The following is an 18,709-nucleotide window of genomic DNA, read 5'->3' on the forward strand; positions in this document are numbered from 1 at the left end:
TAAAAGAACGGCTAATCAGTTCACTTTATTTGTAAATAAATTTAGGAACGCTAGCGTCGTGTTTGGTTCATTTATTTAAAGTTTAAACGTTTTGAATTCACTACTATGCTCTGAAAAATGCTTTTTCATAGCAACGGCGGGAGAGGCTCCTGGGTATTGTAGGTTATTTTGACCCGTCAATTACGCCAAAATGACGCACAACCCATGATTTAAACACCTATATGATCCTTAAATTATCCGGTATAGTTCCGTTTTTACATTTATTTCACACTATACATTTCACTGGAATTATAACTTAAATGATTACATGTGACGAAAACAATCGTTTAAAGAAAAAAGTGAAATACAGAATGGGGAACAACACTTCCGGAACCAGCGTAACCACCAAGCATGTATGATAGTTAACGAAATAACAGCGTCTATAGACATAAGTACTTTGTGGATCAGAGTGTTTAATTCTCTTGAGCTAAAAAAAAGAAAAACAGGAAATTTCTCCAGTAATGAAGTCCCACACTAACATTACAACACATGTACACGTTTAAGATGTAACAAAAAAAGAAGTGTGACATAAAAGCCGAAAAGGAAAAAGGTTAAAAATATAATTTTGGTCCAAAATATTTCCCTCCAGAAGTGCTATGATAGCACTGTAAACAACATGACAGTTCTGTACCATAAAGTGAAAAGACAAACACAATAAAGAAACTGCAAATAAGTTACATTTAGATTTAAAGCTATTTCATACCCGCGCCTGTCCTGAAGGACACAATGTTACTCAGGATCCACCAACATTCACACCATTCAGAAATGTTTCTATCAGCTATCCCACTGCATGAAATGAAATCCAATCACTGCCCGATCATTAGACCTACATTCAAAATATAACTCAATACCGTAATCTCATGATTTTAAATATTAAACATCCAGTTATAAGAACTTGACATCTCTCCTCACTGAAAACAATCAGGTTGCCTGAGCCTCTTAAGTCCGAATTTACTGATTCACTCCAGAGAATCAAGTAGTTATTGTGGAAAATTGCCAAAACAAGACGGGTCTGCAAATGCAAACCTAAAAAATGTAGAGATAAATATAAATAGACTTATTGTTCACCACGATAAATATGCTGCAGAGGCAAAACGGTGGTGTAGAAAGTGCAAAAGAGATCTTCCTTCTCCGTGCAGTTAGTTTGCATCTCGTGCGTACAGTAGTCGTCCTCCATCACAGCGTGTGTTTGACGGCCGTCAGAGGTTCACGTTTGTTCTGCAGGTTCTGCTGCAGCTCTCTGAACAGATTGTCACGCTCCTCAGCATCCAACAGGATTTGCTGAAGAAAAATAAAAGACGTCAGTCACCATCGCAAGTATACATACTTTTTTTTAGCAGGATATATTTATTGTTGTATTTTGCCTTATTGTGGTATTGGTTAGCAATCCGAAGAAATACACAGTATTACCAATTTATCCTTTAATGCAAGTGCTGCACTTTATGCTTTTGTTGACCCACTTTAATGTTCTTTTTCAGTTAGAAGTAGATGAGTTTTTAGAATTACCTTCTAACTCGTTACCATTGTTGAGAAATGAACAACATCATTTTTCTTGATAAGACTGCAAGTCTATTAAAAGCTGGAGGATCTGACATTAAAACATGGCACTGATGTTTAGGATTGTTTAAGGTTTTTTATTTTAGAATTTTTTTTTAAACTACCTCCAAAAACAAAAAGTGCAAAAAGTGCTGTGTTTTTTGCAGCATGTTTTTTGCAGCATGTGGTCATGTATGAACTTAAAATAAAATTTCATAATTGATTTAAAATCCTCACATTTTAGAAATTATTTAGCATATCAAAAACACTGGTGTTAAACTAACATGGACGATGTGTTCCATGCACTGGATATTGAGACAACAAGCATCAGATTCCCGTCCTTTACCTCTATGAGTTTGTCTCTCTTCTCCAGGCTGTCCCTCAGTTTCCTCTCCTCTCTCTCTCGGTCCTCTCTGTCGTTCCGCCGGGTTCTATCGGCCTCCTTCTTCTCCTTCTGCTTCACTCTCAGCTCCCGCCGAATGTCGCTGAGTTGATCCGTCAGAGCCGACACGGTCTGACTGTGACTCCCCTGCTGATTCTGGGGAAGAGGAAAAGGGAATAGTTAAAGATGCTGTGTTGTCTGTGTGTGCTAGTTAGCTAAGCGTTGCATAAAGACTGAAAACGGGGGGGAAACCGCTATTCTCTGTCCAAAACCTGCCTTCCAGCACATCTACAGCTATCTAAATGAATTATTATTTCCTTAATCAGTGTACTAAGAACATTCATTCTACCTTTAAGTAATTCCTATTGTACTTCATTCTACAGGTGCCATTATTAATTTATTGTAGATATTTATTTCTACTCCACACTAGGCCAGCAACTAGCTATGATTTTAACTAGTTATTGGTCTTAACATTGTTTTTTGATTAATTGTTTAATATATGAAATGTTTGTTTTTTAACATGACATTTTTTCTGTCGATCGATTACCAACTAATCGTTTCAGCTGTACTCCACACCATGCAATAAAGGTCTTAAATAAAAATTAGAAAAACAATTAAATATTGTTTTCTGTTATATCAAAGTCTAAATCATCTATAAAAGTGTTCTGTGTCAAGAAGTTGCAGGTGAAAAAGGGAGGAAAAATCATTCTCAACTCAGAATGTGTCGGCTGCCTTTTGTTTTTTTCCAGTTTTCTCTTCATTGTAAACAACTTTCAAATCCCCTCCTTGTGCTAATATCTCACCTGCACCATGTCCTGGTACTCCTGCAGGGCTGTGGTGAGTTTGGTGACCTCCATGCACAAGGTGGCGCCATTTCCCTCCGTGTCTCCTACAAAACCCTGACCAATCACAGAGCGCATGGAGGAAAATGACACGTTGTGAGTAACAGTTTCCCTCATTTAATAGTACAGAGAGAATGAAAGCTCTGCAACTTTATATCAAAAGGTGGAAGTCATTAAATGAACACTTTATATCCCTTTGAAAGGGGAGGGAGACAGACCTCTCCTCCCATTCTAGCCAAAAATTACACCCTCATATATTACCTGCACATCTTTCTGACAGCTCGCCAGCTCCTGGATCAGAGCCTCCTTCTCCTGCAGGACAGTGGCGAGGGCGCAGTCCCGCTGTCGCCACACCTCCCTCTCTTTCTCCACCTCCTTCAGCCGTTGCTCCTTCTCCTCCAGAGCCACTCGCAGGTCCTGGAGCAAAGACGAAACACACAGTTCCATCTAAATAAAACTTCCAAGTGCAAGTAGAGGGAACTGTGCATGGGGAAAAGTACAAATGTACACGGTGTCTGGATGTGGTAAGAATTTGTTTTGAACTGCAATGCATGCACTTCCCTCCCCGGTTTCTAATGCGTGTGTGTGTTCGTACGTTGATGATATCCTGGTTGCACTGCAGCACGGCGTTGAGCGTGTCGAGGTCTCCCTCTCTGTCTCTTCCAGCCTTCCGCAGTGCCTCGATCTCTTCCTCCATGCTCTTCTCCTTCGCAGTCGCTTCGGACCTCACAGTCTGCAGGGCGGCCTACAGATCACAAAACGTTGTTGTGCGAGACGTCCAGTTTAGATTTAACTACAACGTCTGTAGAGCTGAAACAATTCGTCGATTAACTGATAGACAGAAAATGTGTCGCCAAATGTTTTGATTATCGAATAATCACTTATATTAATCCAAAATATTAATAAAATTGTCTGTGGTCACCCTGGAAGCTCCTTTACTGCTGCTTGGGGCAAGTCCAAGCACACTTCTGGTTTAACCACCTCACTATGTACACTAGGATTGCTGGTAAAACGCTTGTTTTTTAAGGAGGTGTAGCATTTATCCTGTGACAAACAGGATGCCTGCACATTTACTGTTCACTGCCTATCAGACCAGGGTTTCTGCAGGGTCCATTAAGTTCAGTTTAAGACTTCTAAAGACCTTTATAATACCAAACAGAATGTTAATTTATACCAAATTGAAGATCATACCGGCCAAAATATGAAAGTGTAACTGGAAACCGGTAACGATATGGCCTAGAATTTATCGCTGCTTTCAGTACCTCTCAGAAGAATATAACAATAATTTCTAATAATAATTAAATCAATGCAACGTGAACCCCTGATGAGCAGAGAAAACGAATTATTGATTAAAAATGTTTTTGGGATTCTCAATTTTTTAAAATCTGTCTAGAAACAATAGTCAGGTGCCTGTGTGAAGACTGAAACAGGTTTTTCTTGCTGAAAACATCCAAATTCATAATCTGTTTCTAACACTTGTTGATTTTCGTGTGATTTAATGACAGAGAGGAGTTAACTCAAAACACGGTGTGTAATGTCAGCCATAATCTCTCCACAGAGCTGGAGGAAATTGCTGAAATGCTACTGCTGGACTGGTAAAAACTTCCTGCAGGCCTGAGGTAAAAATACCAATCTCAGGACCTGCTCTGCTCATGCAGAAACCTCCAGGGACAGCAGCATGGAGCCTGACGACTATCAGCAGAAGTCTGTCTGCTCAGGCCGATTACTGCTACGCTTCAGTGAGAGGGCGAGTCATCATTAGCAGACAGAAGCGTGTCAATAATCGGGGTGGAGAAGGACAGAGTCGACTCTAACCTTGTTGTCAGATTGAGTTTCCTTCAGATTCTCAGTCAGCTTGTTGGCCAGCTCTGTGCCTGCTGCCTCCTCCACACACAGCCTTCTGATCAGACCCATGCACTCCTGGAAGAGAGGAAACATCTGTCTGAACACACTCAGCTAACAGCACTGTAGCTAGGGGGGGCAAAAACATTTCAACTGCAGTTTTTTGAACTTCAGTTGACAGATTTAAGGCTTATCTAAGTGCAGATTTTTGTAAGAGTCAAGCATAAATCAATACACGGGGGCGTGATAACACAGGCAAAGTGTGTTCACGCACCGTAGAGGCCAGAGTCAAGCTGATACGTGTGCAAATGAAGAACCACTGCAAACATCCTAAATCTACAGCTCCAACAAACAGATGGCCTCCTTCATTACTCGTCTACTCAAACTGAAACCACAAGACTCTGACAACTGAATGTTGGTGACACATTTGTTCCAACATTCTGATTTTACGCACATGGTTTTCTTTTCAATGTTCACTGCATATAAACAGCTTATATTTGATGTACTTTTATAAGCTATATACATGCATGTTTAAAAATAAAAAAACACCAGGAGTGTTTAAAATATTTTTAAAAGGAATAGTTTGATACTTAAGGAAATACAAGTATTTGCTGTTTTGGGGAAAGTTAGATGAGAATATTGATACCTCTCTCATATCTGTATAGTATGTATGAAGCTACAGCCAGCAGCTGGTTTGCTTATTTTAACAAAAAGACTGGGGTGGGGTGGGGGAGGGGACAGCTGGCTCTATGTAAAGCTCACAAAATCTGTCTACCAGCTCACTAGCTGACACGTCATATTGTGTTTTTGTTACGTTTGAACAGAGCCAGGCTAGCCGTTTCCCCCTGTCTCCAGTCTTCATGCTAAGCTAAGCTAACAAGCTACTGGCTGTGGTTTTCACATCCAACACACAAATAAGGGTGTGGTATTGATCGTCTCATCAACCTGCTTGTTGTGAAAAAAATATATATTTGTATTTATTTACATATTTAAAAATAAAAGAAGCTATTCGTGTGAACCACACAGGTGCAACAGGGACTCTGTTGTACAGTCACTTATTGATAATCTTTAATATTCTGTAATCCATTCAAGCACCCTCGACAGTCCTGTTTGCTTTAGCCACTATGACGTTGATCCAGAGTGACTTACAATGAGAGCAACATTCCAATGAAGTCCCTGCTGTAAATCATCAACCTACCAAGTAGCTAAAAATAAAAGCAGCCATGATCAAAAAAAAAACATACTTCAGCGTCAACGGTACAATGTAGTGAACTGACAAAGCAGCTTTGACGCTGCCACTTTAAGGGCGTACAGTGACTTCGCAGACAAACAACATTCCTGTGAGCTTTGAAGAAGATCTCACTGCTGTGTGCATGACTGAGTCCCGTCTCCCCTCATCACCTCACCCACCTGGATCACACGCTCCCGGCTGTGCAGGGAGTGACCGAAGGTCTGCAGCAGGGAGCTGCCACCCTCCTCCTGGAGCAACTGGAGGACAGAAGGAAACAAATGACGATGGTTTCTTTTAAAAATGTCAAACTGTGTCACTGAAACAATCCGGGAGTAGAGCCGAGTAAAGTATACGCCAGAATCTAAGGCCTGGGGTTTAGGTGCTGCAGCTACGTATTATTTAAAACATTAGAAAAACAGTAAAGAAAGCCCAAACTTACTATAACGTAAGATCAAAAAAACAAATTCTTCCATTTAAGAATCAAATTGTTTTTAAAAACTACTTATAAAAGTAATTTTCTTTCGGTCAGTATATCAACTTAACATCTGCAGCTCTACTGGGTTTCATTTGAAAGGTTTCGATATTGGATATTAAGAATTGATTCAGTTGAAAATTGAAAACAAGCAAATCTTTGGACAATGGAAACATGGGAGGATATTTTTCACTATATTTGACATTTTAAAGTTTTGAGGAATACCTCTGCTGCTTGTCGGTCATGACCTCTAGCTCTCAGTCTGAACATTTTATTTGAGTTTTCCTCTCTGCCATTCCTCTGTCTACTGTGTTCTTGGCGTAAAGGCAACATTTATACTTTCCCACGTGGATAATTGCAAACGGCAAATTTCACTCGGCTGCAAGACTTTATGGGCACGTTTGTGCTGAAATGTTATTGGCGCAATATCTATTTTTTTTATATAAATCGGACCTTGAGACGGGGCCGACAGCGGTTGGAAGCGGCCACAATCCTTTCATTGTGGGTTTGCTGATCAGTGTGTTGTTAGTCCCAGCTGTCACAGTCAGTTCAGTACAGAACTATGCACAATACATAAGGTTACTAGTTCAGCAGGCTTCAATTAATGGTTTTTAATGAGATAGTCACGAACTGTGAATCACAGCTGAGCCGATGAATCCATGAAAAGATTTATTCTAAGGTGTGCTGAACACTTAAAATGTTTAAACCTCGAGCTACTCCCACATACTTCGCATTAATTATTCCTAATATTCAAATCGAGGGCCGTTGTGGCTTTGTGCTCACATGAGACTGCAGGGATCGGGTTATGTGGACTCTACAAAGCAACTGAGGCGCTTTTTAATGATTTCTTCTATCATAAGACTACTGAGCCCGGGGCGAACTCCACCGGTCGGGGAGGATTCCAGAGAGAGGCTGTGGTTGTGTGTGTGTGTGAGAGACTCTTTATCTGCACCTGTAAATGAGGAAACGCAGACACACCCTTCAATGGACACAAAAAGAACACCCACCCTCCATTCCTTTATAACGCTGCATTTGTGCTACGTCAACATTCACAGTGTGGTTTATGGAGCCGTTTGGACATGTGACTGTGTGACGCTGCACTGTGCAAAAAAAACCTGTTTTTCTTGTGTAAAGGGGGAAAAAAAGGTCGGGAGGCAATTATCTCTCATGACAGCTGGTTAAAAATAACAAGTGTGTGTGCGTGTGCGCGTGTAAACGTCTGGTACATCACAGCTTCACTGACATCTCCCCTTTAGCTATTTCATTTTTAAGATTAACACCGAGTTCATACATTTACCCCTTCCAAGTTACATATATTTAGAAACTATTAATGTTTAGATTATTATTATTATTATTAGGAGCAGGTCAATAGAACACCATATAATGGTCTGTAAGTGGAGTGTGTGAGAGGACAAACTGAATACTTACAGGGACCCAGTCGTCTGATCCGTTGATTTCGATTTGTTGGCCCCTCCCATGTTTCAGCTCGGCCTCCAGGGTCCTGATTTGGGCCACAGCCTGGTCCAGCTGGCCTCGCAGGTGCCTGACAGCGTGGTGAACCCTGCCAGTAGTGCTCTGAAATGATGTGGTTGTGGTACCATTTAGTGAAAACACAGGTGAAATGTGTCGCTCTGATCTTGTCGTACTGCTGGACTGACCTCGGTTGCTCCCGGATTACCTGTTGCAGCACACTGTGTCAATATTTACAGCGCGCACACTCACACACACAGCATCTGGCCAGAGTCCTTCCATTTGTATATAGTACATGTAAATGTCAGGAAGGAGAAAAACTCACCCCTCGATGAAGAGGCATGAACTCGTCCCTCAGCTCTGACAGCACATCCCCGTCCTCTTCGTCCATTTCCTCCCCTCCGTTCTCCACACTCCCGAAGCGCAACGCCCTGTTCACCGAGGGGGACGCCGTCCCTCCAACTGTCCCCAGGTACTTCCTGTCCAGAACTGGGATCCTACTCCCCAATGGCGAACCGACCGGCTTTCCTTCAATGCCTCTCAGCTCCACCAGCAAAAAGTTGGCCGGCCAAACACCCGGCGGGTCAAACGGGTCGTTGCCATCAAGAGAGTCCATAGACTGAACAGACTCGGTGCGGGAGGACGTCTCTAAGGACAGGGTGGACCCCGCCAGTGAAGAAGGGTCGGAGCTGCAGGATGTCACCCTCTGCCAGTGGAGGGGCATGCTCTGGGATTTGTCCCGCGACAACGCCAACGGGGAGAAGGATTGGAGAGGCAAACGGCGAGGGACCCCACAAACGGACTCGTAATTCGAGTCGGACACCCGCAGAGAATCACAGCCTTCACATCCTTTGCCCTTCCTGCATCTTTTCCCCGTTCTTATAAAATACGGGCACATGTCCCACTTCTCGGACCAGCACTCGTACTCCGAGAGGGCCATATTCTCCTTGAGCATCTCCCTGTAGCCCTCCTTCTCCGCCTCTCCGTCCTCCTCGCTGGTGCTGCCCCTGCTCTGGACGTCCCGCGGGTGTCTCTGGTAGTAGTTTTGGCGCACCCACTGTCGGATCTTGTCCCTCTCCTGCGTCAGCTTCTGAAGCCTCTCGGACGAGAGCACCCTCACCCTGGCTATCACCGAGTCGAACTTGAACACCCGCTCGAGGACAGACACGCATTTGCCACACACGAACTCCGCCTGCCCGCTGCCTCGGGGTACAGACTGCCCCAGTATGTGAGTCAAGACCGAGAGCAGGTCCATCGCTTTGGACGGGGAGCTCAGGGAAAACTGGGAGAGAGACACCGAGGAACCCAGAGACAACGTGCTGCCTGTGAAGAGTAAAAGAAAGGTCAGACTTTTCTTTACTTCATCTTAAAACGTCCTCTTTACTTGCTCCAGACTCACCCCAGGGGCTGCTCTGCGAGGACCGGGACAGGCTTCCTCCCCTCAGAGACCCTGTCGGGGTCTGAGCCTGATCCGTCTTCTTATTTTGGGCCCCAAACAGCCACCGCCTTTGGTTTCCCTGGAGAGCGCCGCCACACATTCGGCACAGGTCATGTTTACCTCGGGAGGACATCGTGGACAGAGGGCTGATACGTTTCACCCTTGTTGTTGGAAATTCTCTGTGAATTAAAAGCGGAAAAAACAACAGGGATAAATTTACAGACGCGGTTTCCAGCGTAAGAGGTCGGGGACTCGCATGAGGTCACAAGATGACGCCTCACAGAGCCGCTAACTTGGCTGTGAACTAAACAGTATTTCACATAAGATTGTTATGTTTAATACTATATAGTTTTTACCTCTTTAGGTCTCCAAAATTATTCAAATTAAACCAATGAAAGTCCCTCTTAAATCAAACTGATCACAACTCTTAGATCAACGATATATATAATAACGACCCGAGGAGAAGTTTTCAATCTTTAATCAAACGGTAAGATATTTTAAGATGTCACATTGGGTTTTGCATTGGAACATGTGACGGGCATTTTCTACAATTTCCTCATTCTATACACCAAACGATTAATCCAGAAAATAACTGGTAGATTTATTAATTGATATTGAAACAAAACAATCTCTCCTCAGAGATTTATTATGTCTGTATACGTCTGTTTACCCGTCTTAAATGATTGTGTCGTTTTCAAATACTATCAGCACTTCACAAGCCAAAAAAAAGGAACTAACAGTCATAAAAGTGACCCAGCAGATTGATCTGGTGGTTTGAGAACCACTGTGTATTTACACATATTCATCATATGAGAGAAGCTTGAGAAAGTAGTTCCCTAATTTAAGTCAGGATAACATCTGGCAGTGACTTTTGTTCTTAAAAAGTTGAATAGCTCTCTTCACATTTAAAACGGGTCAGATAAAGTGTGACTGAACCATCTTTCCCAGTTTGACATGGTGAGCGGCTATTCGTGGCTTTGATTCATGGTTTAGTTTCATCTCTTTCCCTGCGTGGATGTTTTGGCCGGTTTACAGCCGCTCACAGCTGCTGGGTGTTTACAGTAGCTTCCCACAAGGCGGGACACGTCGACCTTGAGCCACGCTGACAGTGAATTCAGTCAGACTGTCGATGAATGAAACTCTCTCTGTAACGTTCAGAGTCTCCACGAACCTTTCCCCACTCGTAACGCATATATCATTTAACCCGTTTAAGACAAAATAACACCATGGATTTAATTTTAAAATGTGTGAGAGTTGTTTTGCGTACAGGAAACCATGAATTAAAACACATACGCGTTGTAACTTGCGACCTATGACTGCTCGAATATAACAATTAAAAGCTCGTTTCTCTTTTTCCGGGAACTGCAAACAGCATGCAACGTTTCCAAAAAAGGGACAACCCTTCACCATCCAGTGGAAAACAGTTGAACTACAGTGTATCTAGTGCTATTTTAGGCGACTGAAGTGCAGCGATTCAATGTTAAAGTAACGTCCGCGTGTAATATTAGAGCAGCAGGAACATAATAACCGTCAGCCTTCACCGCCACCGGCTCAGAGCAGTCTTCACTTCACAAACACACAATAAATAGCTTTCACCTAAAGTTTTGGGTTTTTTTTTAAGTCTTACGTTCGAGTCCTCCGGGCTTCTTGCAGCTGACTAAAGTTCAAAGTCCGACACGCGAGGGAGAAATCCTCCCTGTTGTCTCATACATAATAAGTGAAGCGCATACAGTCACACGTGAAATGAAGATTGAAGGCTGAGGTAAAGTTTCTTACTTAAAAATCTCCACCGGGAGCTGAGCCGGAGCCGCGTTGCACCACACCGGAGCAGCACAGGAAGAGAGGAGGGTGTCACCTTGCTGGCGTCATGGCTCATACCTGTTTAGAGCAGCGCGTGTACGCGGCGAGCGCGAGGAGGCGTGTTGACACAGTACAAGGGAGGCCGGCGACCTGTATCACCAATCAACCCAGTGTTTATTATCAATCTGGCTGTGAGCGCGTTCACGTTAAGGGGCGGTGCTTGCAGCTTATTGACCAATCACAAACATGGAACATTTAAAAAAAACAAATGGTAAACTGTGAGACTATAAGACTATAATTATATGAGACAAATACGAAGAAGTTTAAACACATAATTCAGGCTGAAAGTAACAGTTTAATAACTACCAAATGCAGGAAGGACACCTGGCAAAAAAAACTGTGTGAATGTGTAAATAAATAGATTTATAATACCACTGCTTCAATAGAGGACAATATATCTGACTATAATTACATGTGTTTATATCTTTGAATTAATTATAATAATTGATTCAAAACAGCCAAATGGCCACAATGACACAACATGAAATTTGTGTCATTGTTAATGCTTAAAGGGATTTTATTTAAATGTGTTATGAATAAATACCATTATTCACTGAACTCAGACTTATACCTCTTGTATAAAATTGCTTATAGTGGAATATTCTTATAATAAATACGGTAAACCTGTGTTTACATTTTGCAATAATGTATAGTAGTAGGCTATATATAGTATATTAGTCGTGGCTTTCTGCTACTTGACCAAGCTGGGAGAATGAGGACTAACAAATATCAACTACGGTAAAAGGGGAATGGAGCAAAAAACAGAAATCCTTACCATTTGCATAACTATAAAATATGTATATATTTTAAAATAGAATGTATTAATTGGATAAAGTCCCTTTTATTCTATTACCTCACAATCCATAACACGAGCGCTATGAATTAGGACATTCAATTTGTTTAATTGATTGACCACACCCCCTATATGCTGCTTTCATTCATGTGTGAAGGGCAAAAGAGTCAACATGTACAGTGTACAGTCAGAGCAGTGAGCATTAGCTACGGTGCCTGTTTCAGGACATGCTGCATAAACATTTTAACTTTCAACAATGAAACCGGATCATTATCAATCTGAAAGTGTTCAAATAAATCTGAAACAGGGACAGACAATAACAAAAACCTCATATGATGTAAAATGTCCAGTTTTTATTTACTTGTTTCTGTTGATCTCAATCCTGTGGTTAGTTTTGAGGCTGCACTTCATGGTTGCAGTATGTATATTTAAATGTGCTAACTTGTGTTATTGTACTTAAATGAAGGTGCAGCAGCTTTACAATAGACTGCAGTCCAATACAACAACAACAACCAAACTACAGTGTCAAAAGAGTTGAAACAGCACCTCTGACAATGTCATCATCAATTCAAAATGTAAAGTTTGATAAGGGAATTATACATTACAATGAAAGTGGGTTTGTATTATGTTACAACACGTTGCATTATTGTTAACATCATATCTCAGATGTGAGAACCCCAAAAAAAGCTAATCACAAAATTTCTGACAATGCCTCGGGGAAATACTTCATTTTTTTAAAGGAACAGATGAAAATAACACAATAAGTTGTATGATGAGGGCAAAAGTTTCATAAAATAAAGAAATATAGACAAACAATAATTTAGCGAATGGTGATCCGATAAAAGACTTTAATGCAGATATAAAACACAACATTTCAGATATTCTTAAAGGATCAATTAATACCAAGTTACATGAGGCAGAAACATCACGGTTGAAACTCTCCATCGTGCCTAAAAGTTTCAATCTGAAGTGGAGGACAGATCAGTTTTCCTTCACACTCCAGAGTACCATAAACTTCCACCAGAGGGAAGTGATTGATCAGTCAATGCTCATGTGGCCACAATGTGTGGCTCATTGGGTCACTTCAGACTGTCCCTTGCAATATTAAGGACCATCTGAGGATGATGGGAATGGACTAAAAATGGAAGACCACAGAGTTTTAGAAGAAAGCAAAAATAGCAGATTTCTACAAAAATGAAAAGCGGTTTCAAATTCAAAGTCTGAACACAAAAAGAGATCTGTGGATAAACATTTATGCCAACTTTTCTTTAGCAAATTTGTTTTAGTTACATCTGAATACCTGACAAATTCTCATTGGACAAATGGACCCTGTAATTCTGTATTTTAGTCACAATTTTGCGTATTTATTGGAGAAAGGAATATGTTAAATATATCTGCACTCCCAACATTTAAACATTTGTTAAATTAACTCATTAGAATGCATCATAAGAGAAGAATCCACTATAATCTATCAAGGAAACCCACAATATTATGATATGGAAATCTTAATCTTGTCTAATATATCTGTTGAACCGTCATAAAGGGAAGAAGCTTGTGGAAAACTATGTTGCTATTTGTAATAGGATTTTGGTTTATATGGTTGCTGTCTTGTTTAAAAGTTAAATATATAAAATGTGTCTATTTCAGTTGAATGATACTCTGCATTGACGTCTCTCACACTCGTTTGTTTTCATGTCAGCCACTTCTCTATGCAGCTCGTGAACACGGTGTAGTTCGAGTGCCATTGAACGTGCTTCACTCCAGAGTGAACGCACACCGCCAGGTCGCCGCGGTCCTCCAGCGCCTTCAGCCCAAACGTGTCGCTCTTGTAAAACTTTCATCGGGAGAGAAGAAGAAAAGGAAGGTTTACTACGAAATAGAAAGAGCGAGAGAGAGAGAGATGTCGGCCATTCAACAGAGGACCTATAAGTATAAATGAAACTGGGTTTCCAGTCGATACAGAAGTGATACAAACGGTATACTAGTTTGCAACTTACTTCCTGTTTCCTCATTTCAACGATGTTTTCATTGCTGTCATAGAATCCGAAATGGCTGTTTAGAAAAGAGGAAACAGTCAGTTCAGGTGAAGTGGTGTCAAAGCCTTTTGCTGCAGTTTTGGCCAGAAACAGTTCACTCAACACATTTTTTTTGAAGGCTTTGTTAGTAACCACTTCATTGTCCGGGCACTAAACCAAGGGTGTCATTTCCACTGTGGATGAGTGGGACATGTCCTTCTCACATGCATATTTTTCCAGTTTTTGTTATAGTAGTATAAGGCACAGGCACATTCAAATGACAGAGAATCAACAGTGTGTGATAGAACTATGAAACTTTGATGAAACCTGGACTGCCACGGTGTGATGACGCCATCATCTGGTCCTCCAATCAGCACAAGCTTCTTGATGCGCAGGAAGTTTTCCCTCCATGCTGAGGAGGTGAAATGGAAACATGCATGACGGCACATTTTATACTGTGCATCCACAAGTATGCTGCACACTGCCGCCACAACACAAATTCATTCCCTTACCTGTCATGTCAATGTGAGGTCTCTCGCCGTTGAGAATCGGCAGAAAGTTGTTGTTTCGCAGGTAGCGGGACCTATGGTGAGGGTCTGTGGAGAAAACATAAATATAAATATATATACATTTGTTGTGCTATCTTTTCGAGGGGGAATGTAATGCCACAGGCAGTTAAAAGGGATTATTTTCTGCTTTTCAAATCATCATTCTCACCATTCCAGTAGTCGCAGACAGACAGATTCTGTCCCATTTTGTTGTAGCAAATACGAAACACTGCCTTCTTTAAGCATGGAAATATCCACCACAGGTAGTCTGTGTCTGTGGAGTGAGGCAGAGTTTATAAATGTAGTATCTATTATAAATCAATACTGTTTAAAGTGCTGGTGAATTAACTGACACTCCTGAAATGTCACAATTCCCTGGGGGATAATGGCTACACGGACATGCTTAATTAAAATGTGAACTAGAGCTCGCTGACCTCCATACTGCCCGGCCTGTGGTGATGACAGCGAAACGAAGGTGTGCACGTTGTGGTGTGGAGTCATGGAGAGAAGTGCTCGACAAATTAGACCACCTTAGAAAGGAAAGGCCACAACATCAAGACAGTTCTGACGAATCAGGACATAATATACAATCTGATGCGGTGATACCTTTGATAATTGAATCCTGCATCTTGTATGTTAAGAAGATATGACATTGGTTACAAAGTGGGTGCCTCCCACTGCATGTGTTGCGTCTAATTAAAATAGCAAGACTTGATACTGTTTTCCATTTTCCCTGCCAATATCACACAACATACAGCCGCACTAGCAGCTGTGAGTCTATACTAATATTCTCATAATGATGTTTATCAATATAACGTTTTCTATGTTCACTGTCTTAGTTTAGTTTGTTAGCATGCAAACATTTGCTAATTAGCAATAAAGCAATAAGAACAGCTGAGGCTAATGGAGAAGTCATTAGTTTTGGAGCTATAAGCTATAGAGGGAAGGTCCCGCCAATCCTGGTGGACCACTGTGGGACCTTATTTTAGAAGAAATATGTACGGTAATCAACGGCGAGGGACAAGTCATTTTTTTGGCCTGTTTGAATTGTGCCATGAATTACACAAATTGACACTTTTGTTTGTCAATTTAAAAGTTGCATTTATTTAAAATAAGTACACAGCTGTATATCAGACCTGGGGTTAGAAGTGAAATGTTTTCTGACTCTAAAATGTAAGAACATAAACTGCAGCGTTGAACTGTGAACTTGGGTGGTTAAAAATGGTGCTTATCTTGGTGTGCTTGAAATGTGGAAGTGAAAGTTAAAGGCCTGTGGTATATCCAACTTTAACGTGTGTGTGTGTGTGTGTGTGTGTGTGTGTGTGTGTGTGTGTGTGTGTGTGTGTGTGTGTGTGTGTGTGTGTGTGTTTGTATAATGAGCAGGAGAGACCTAGTGAAAGGCAAATAAGACCGTCAAGGTCATGAAATCAACAGCCTTTCCCTCTGCAACGTATTTGTTTTGGACTGTATATTCACTACGTATACTCATGGTGGTTATTTCGTTAAATTGATCTTCAGGAAACAGACACTCTGTCCCCATTCACTCTGTGGTCCTTGCACTCAGCATGTACACATTGTCAATCATCTAAGTTTGACTAACATTATTTCACAGTGAGAGTTTAATGTTTGTCTATGACAGACTGAGTGTCGGCTCTCTAACACTCAGTCCATTAGGCTCACCTGGCTCAAACTAGTGGAGTCAGTACAGCAACAACTTCTACCGTCATGAAGGTTTTAATGTTCTGTTTGGGGTGCTGTTGACCTGTACTGCATTATACTGAGAGGTTTTTTATTATGTATATAAATAAGGGTAAGTTAAACCATCAAGAGCGATTGGGGGTTGAAAAGTATCCTTTTAGACTGACAGCCATTCACAACTATTGGTAATATAGAGACTCCAGTTAACTAAACAGAGGACTCAGTTACAATCCTACATTATCAGATGTCAGATATCAGATTATCTCATGATGTCATGATATAGTGTCTCATTTTATTCCACATATTCTTCGTCCTTCTCAAAGCCTGATGCCTACATTACCCACAAGGATACTTGGCTGCCGATAGCCAGCGATTCGCAGACATTCAGGTGTGTTGTGGTAGCAGCGGCTAATGTAGCCTCTAGCCTGCAGTGAGGTCTCTCCTGTCTAACCCTCAGATTTTTGTTTTCATTTTCAAACTTGTAGTCTTCAGCACAATCTGAGCCGCTGACTCGAGTGGCATCACTTGAGGCAATTCATCAGACTTTGCACAGCTCCCTCTGGACTTTATACTACTTTGTTTTCTGTCACAAAAATCATTTTTTATCTTTTTCCTTATGAGCTCCTATTTCGTTTTAAAGCTGATGCTTTAGTGATAACTTTTAATGTGTTTAACTCGGCTCTTGCATTCCTAATTGGCCCGAGATAAATACTCAAAGACTTCTTATTACATAAAGAATGTCAGTGTGCACACAGTGTGAGTACTACGTGAGTGGGAGAGAGGACCTTGTGAGAAGCACAGCAGATGGACGCCATCAGGGGCTTTTTGCACGATGGAGTCAAAGGCTTTGCTGAAGTCTTGGACCTGCATCCATAATGGCCTCAGACTGTCCAGGTCGTCATACAAGTCGATCACCAACACCTCGGTCCCTGGATGCACCTGGGAATGAAATTTAAAAAAGGAACTGAGAGACCGAAACACAGTAAACAGTGATTAAATCAACTGCCGGCAAACTATCAGCCTGATTACTGATAATGTTATCAGCCAACTCAGCTTCTCCAAAATAAAACTGATCCTGAGGAATAGAAAATGTCAGGGGGAACAGAAACCATTACCTTGAAACCCCCTTACTGTTTTTCACTTCACTTGAAATCTGACTGCCTTTAGAATATTCTCACCTATTGCAGATCTAAACTCCAAAATAAGTTTAATTAATGAAAACTTTGGGATTAAGTGGGAAGTTTGACCCCTCGGACAGTCCAGGTGATCAATATTTAGCCTCACTGGTGAGTATGACATGAAAAAACACCAAGATATTTTAATCAATGGTTAAAAATAAATTTACTCAAGGACTATAAGTACAGTTTTGAAGTACTTGTACTCAACTTGAGTTTTACACTTTTACTCCACTTTTTACTAATATTATACTATTTCTCCTCTACATTTATTTGATAACTTAGGTCACCTGCACTTTGTAGAATCTGGTTATTAATACACAATATAATCAACGTATACAATATGACATATTATTATAAACTACTATAACCTACCCAGCCCCACCCTTAGGCTACCAGCTGCAACATTAAAGTAACTTTCACACCTTTAGTAAATCACTATTTTTAATGCATGGTATAATATTCTTTATTCTGAAATGAGCCTTCCTGCATAATGAGTAGGCCTGTACTTCTACATGTGTTACTGTAGATATCACTTGGTAGGCAACATTTTGAATCCATTACTTTGAATTGTAAAATAGTATTTTTACACAGTAGTATTATTACTACAATCTTTGTACAATGAATGACAAACATCAGAAGTCTCTCATATTTGCACGCTAGCTTTTGAGACGTCCTACCTTGGTTATGTAAAGAGACATCGTCTTAAACTGTTTTGGTCCATCAAAAATCCCATGCACGATGATGACAGGCCGGTACCCGTCGATGCGAACCCCTGACAGCAGCAGCAGCAGCAGCACCGGTGATCCTCGGAAAATGTGCGGAGTGTTCATGTCTCTGCGCCGGGCAGACTGGAGGATCGAGAGAAGGACCGGAGACAGGATTGCGCCTCGGGGATGATGAGGTCTTAAACAGTCCTGATGAGTACTGATGAGTACTTATCGATCTCTTTCAACTTTTGTTTGCACACTTGGAGAGTATATGCGCGCGCTTCCGTCCTCATCACTCTTACTAGTGTGTCGTGTTTTCTTATGGTGTTTAAGATCACATCCGCTTTCGCTATTCAGTTAGTGCTCGCGACTCACCCAGCTACGTGTAAATGCGTATCACTTAGTCATTTAACATTTTATTATACTACTATACTAATAATAATACAGATAATAGTAATAATAATAATATCAAAGTAAAATATGTTTACAGTAGTACATGCTTATGATTATTTAGTAATTACTATAATTAGTATTACTATAATTATTATTATATTATGATTATTGATATTATTATTTTTTAATTAGGCCATTTTACCAATATCTGCAGCACCATTTTTGCCTACATTCACTCAAGTACCATTGTAAGAGCCATTTTGTT

General features: G+C 41.0%; 2 protein-coding genes across 2 annotated transcripts; both read right to left on the minus strand.

Annotated features, from left to right (window-relative positions):
- Positions 1 to 432: 432 nt before the first annotated feature.
- LOC306700221 (uncharacterized protein) lies at positions 433 to 11,101 on the minus strand. The gene is made up of 11 exons (XM_079165174.1): positions 11,029 to 11,101; positions 9,214 to 9,431; positions 8,140 to 9,137; positions 7,773 to 7,919; positions 6,052 to 6,129; positions 4,615 to 4,719; positions 3,395 to 3,544; positions 3,061 to 3,216; positions 2,761 to 2,856; positions 1,922 to 2,113; positions 433 to 1,320 (listed from the first exon to the last, which is right to left on the minus strand). The coding sequence occupies exons 2-11, from the start codon at positions 9,383 to 9,385 to the stop codon at positions 1,216 to 1,218; spliced, it is 2,199 nt and encodes a 732-aa protein (XP_079021300.1). The 5' UTR covers positions 9,386 to 9,431; positions 11,029 to 11,101; the 3' UTR covers positions 433 to 1,215.
- Positions 11,102 to 12,313: 1,212 nt separating this feature from the next.
- Positions 12,314 to 18,336, minus strand: LOC306699498 (lysosomal thioesterase PPT2-like). The gene is made up of 8 exons (XM_079164130.1): positions 18,022 to 18,336; positions 16,952 to 17,105; positions 14,903 to 14,998; positions 14,638 to 14,742; positions 14,433 to 14,516; positions 14,248 to 14,332; positions 13,903 to 13,957; positions 12,314 to 13,739 (listed from the first exon to the last, which is right to left on the minus strand). The coding sequence occupies exons 1-8, from the start codon at positions 18,172 to 18,174 to the stop codon at positions 13,596 to 13,598; spliced, it is 876 nt and encodes a 291-aa protein (XP_079020256.1). The 5' UTR covers positions 18,175 to 18,336; the 3' UTR covers positions 12,314 to 13,595.
- Between the last annotated feature and the right edge of the window lie 373 nt (positions 18,337 to 18,709).

Source organism: Pholis gunnellus, assembly GCF_910591455.1.
Source record: "Pholis gunnellus genome assembly, chromosome: 8".
Lineage (NCBI taxonomy): Eukaryota > Metazoa > Chordata > Actinopteri > Perciformes > Pholidae > Pholis > Pholis gunnellus.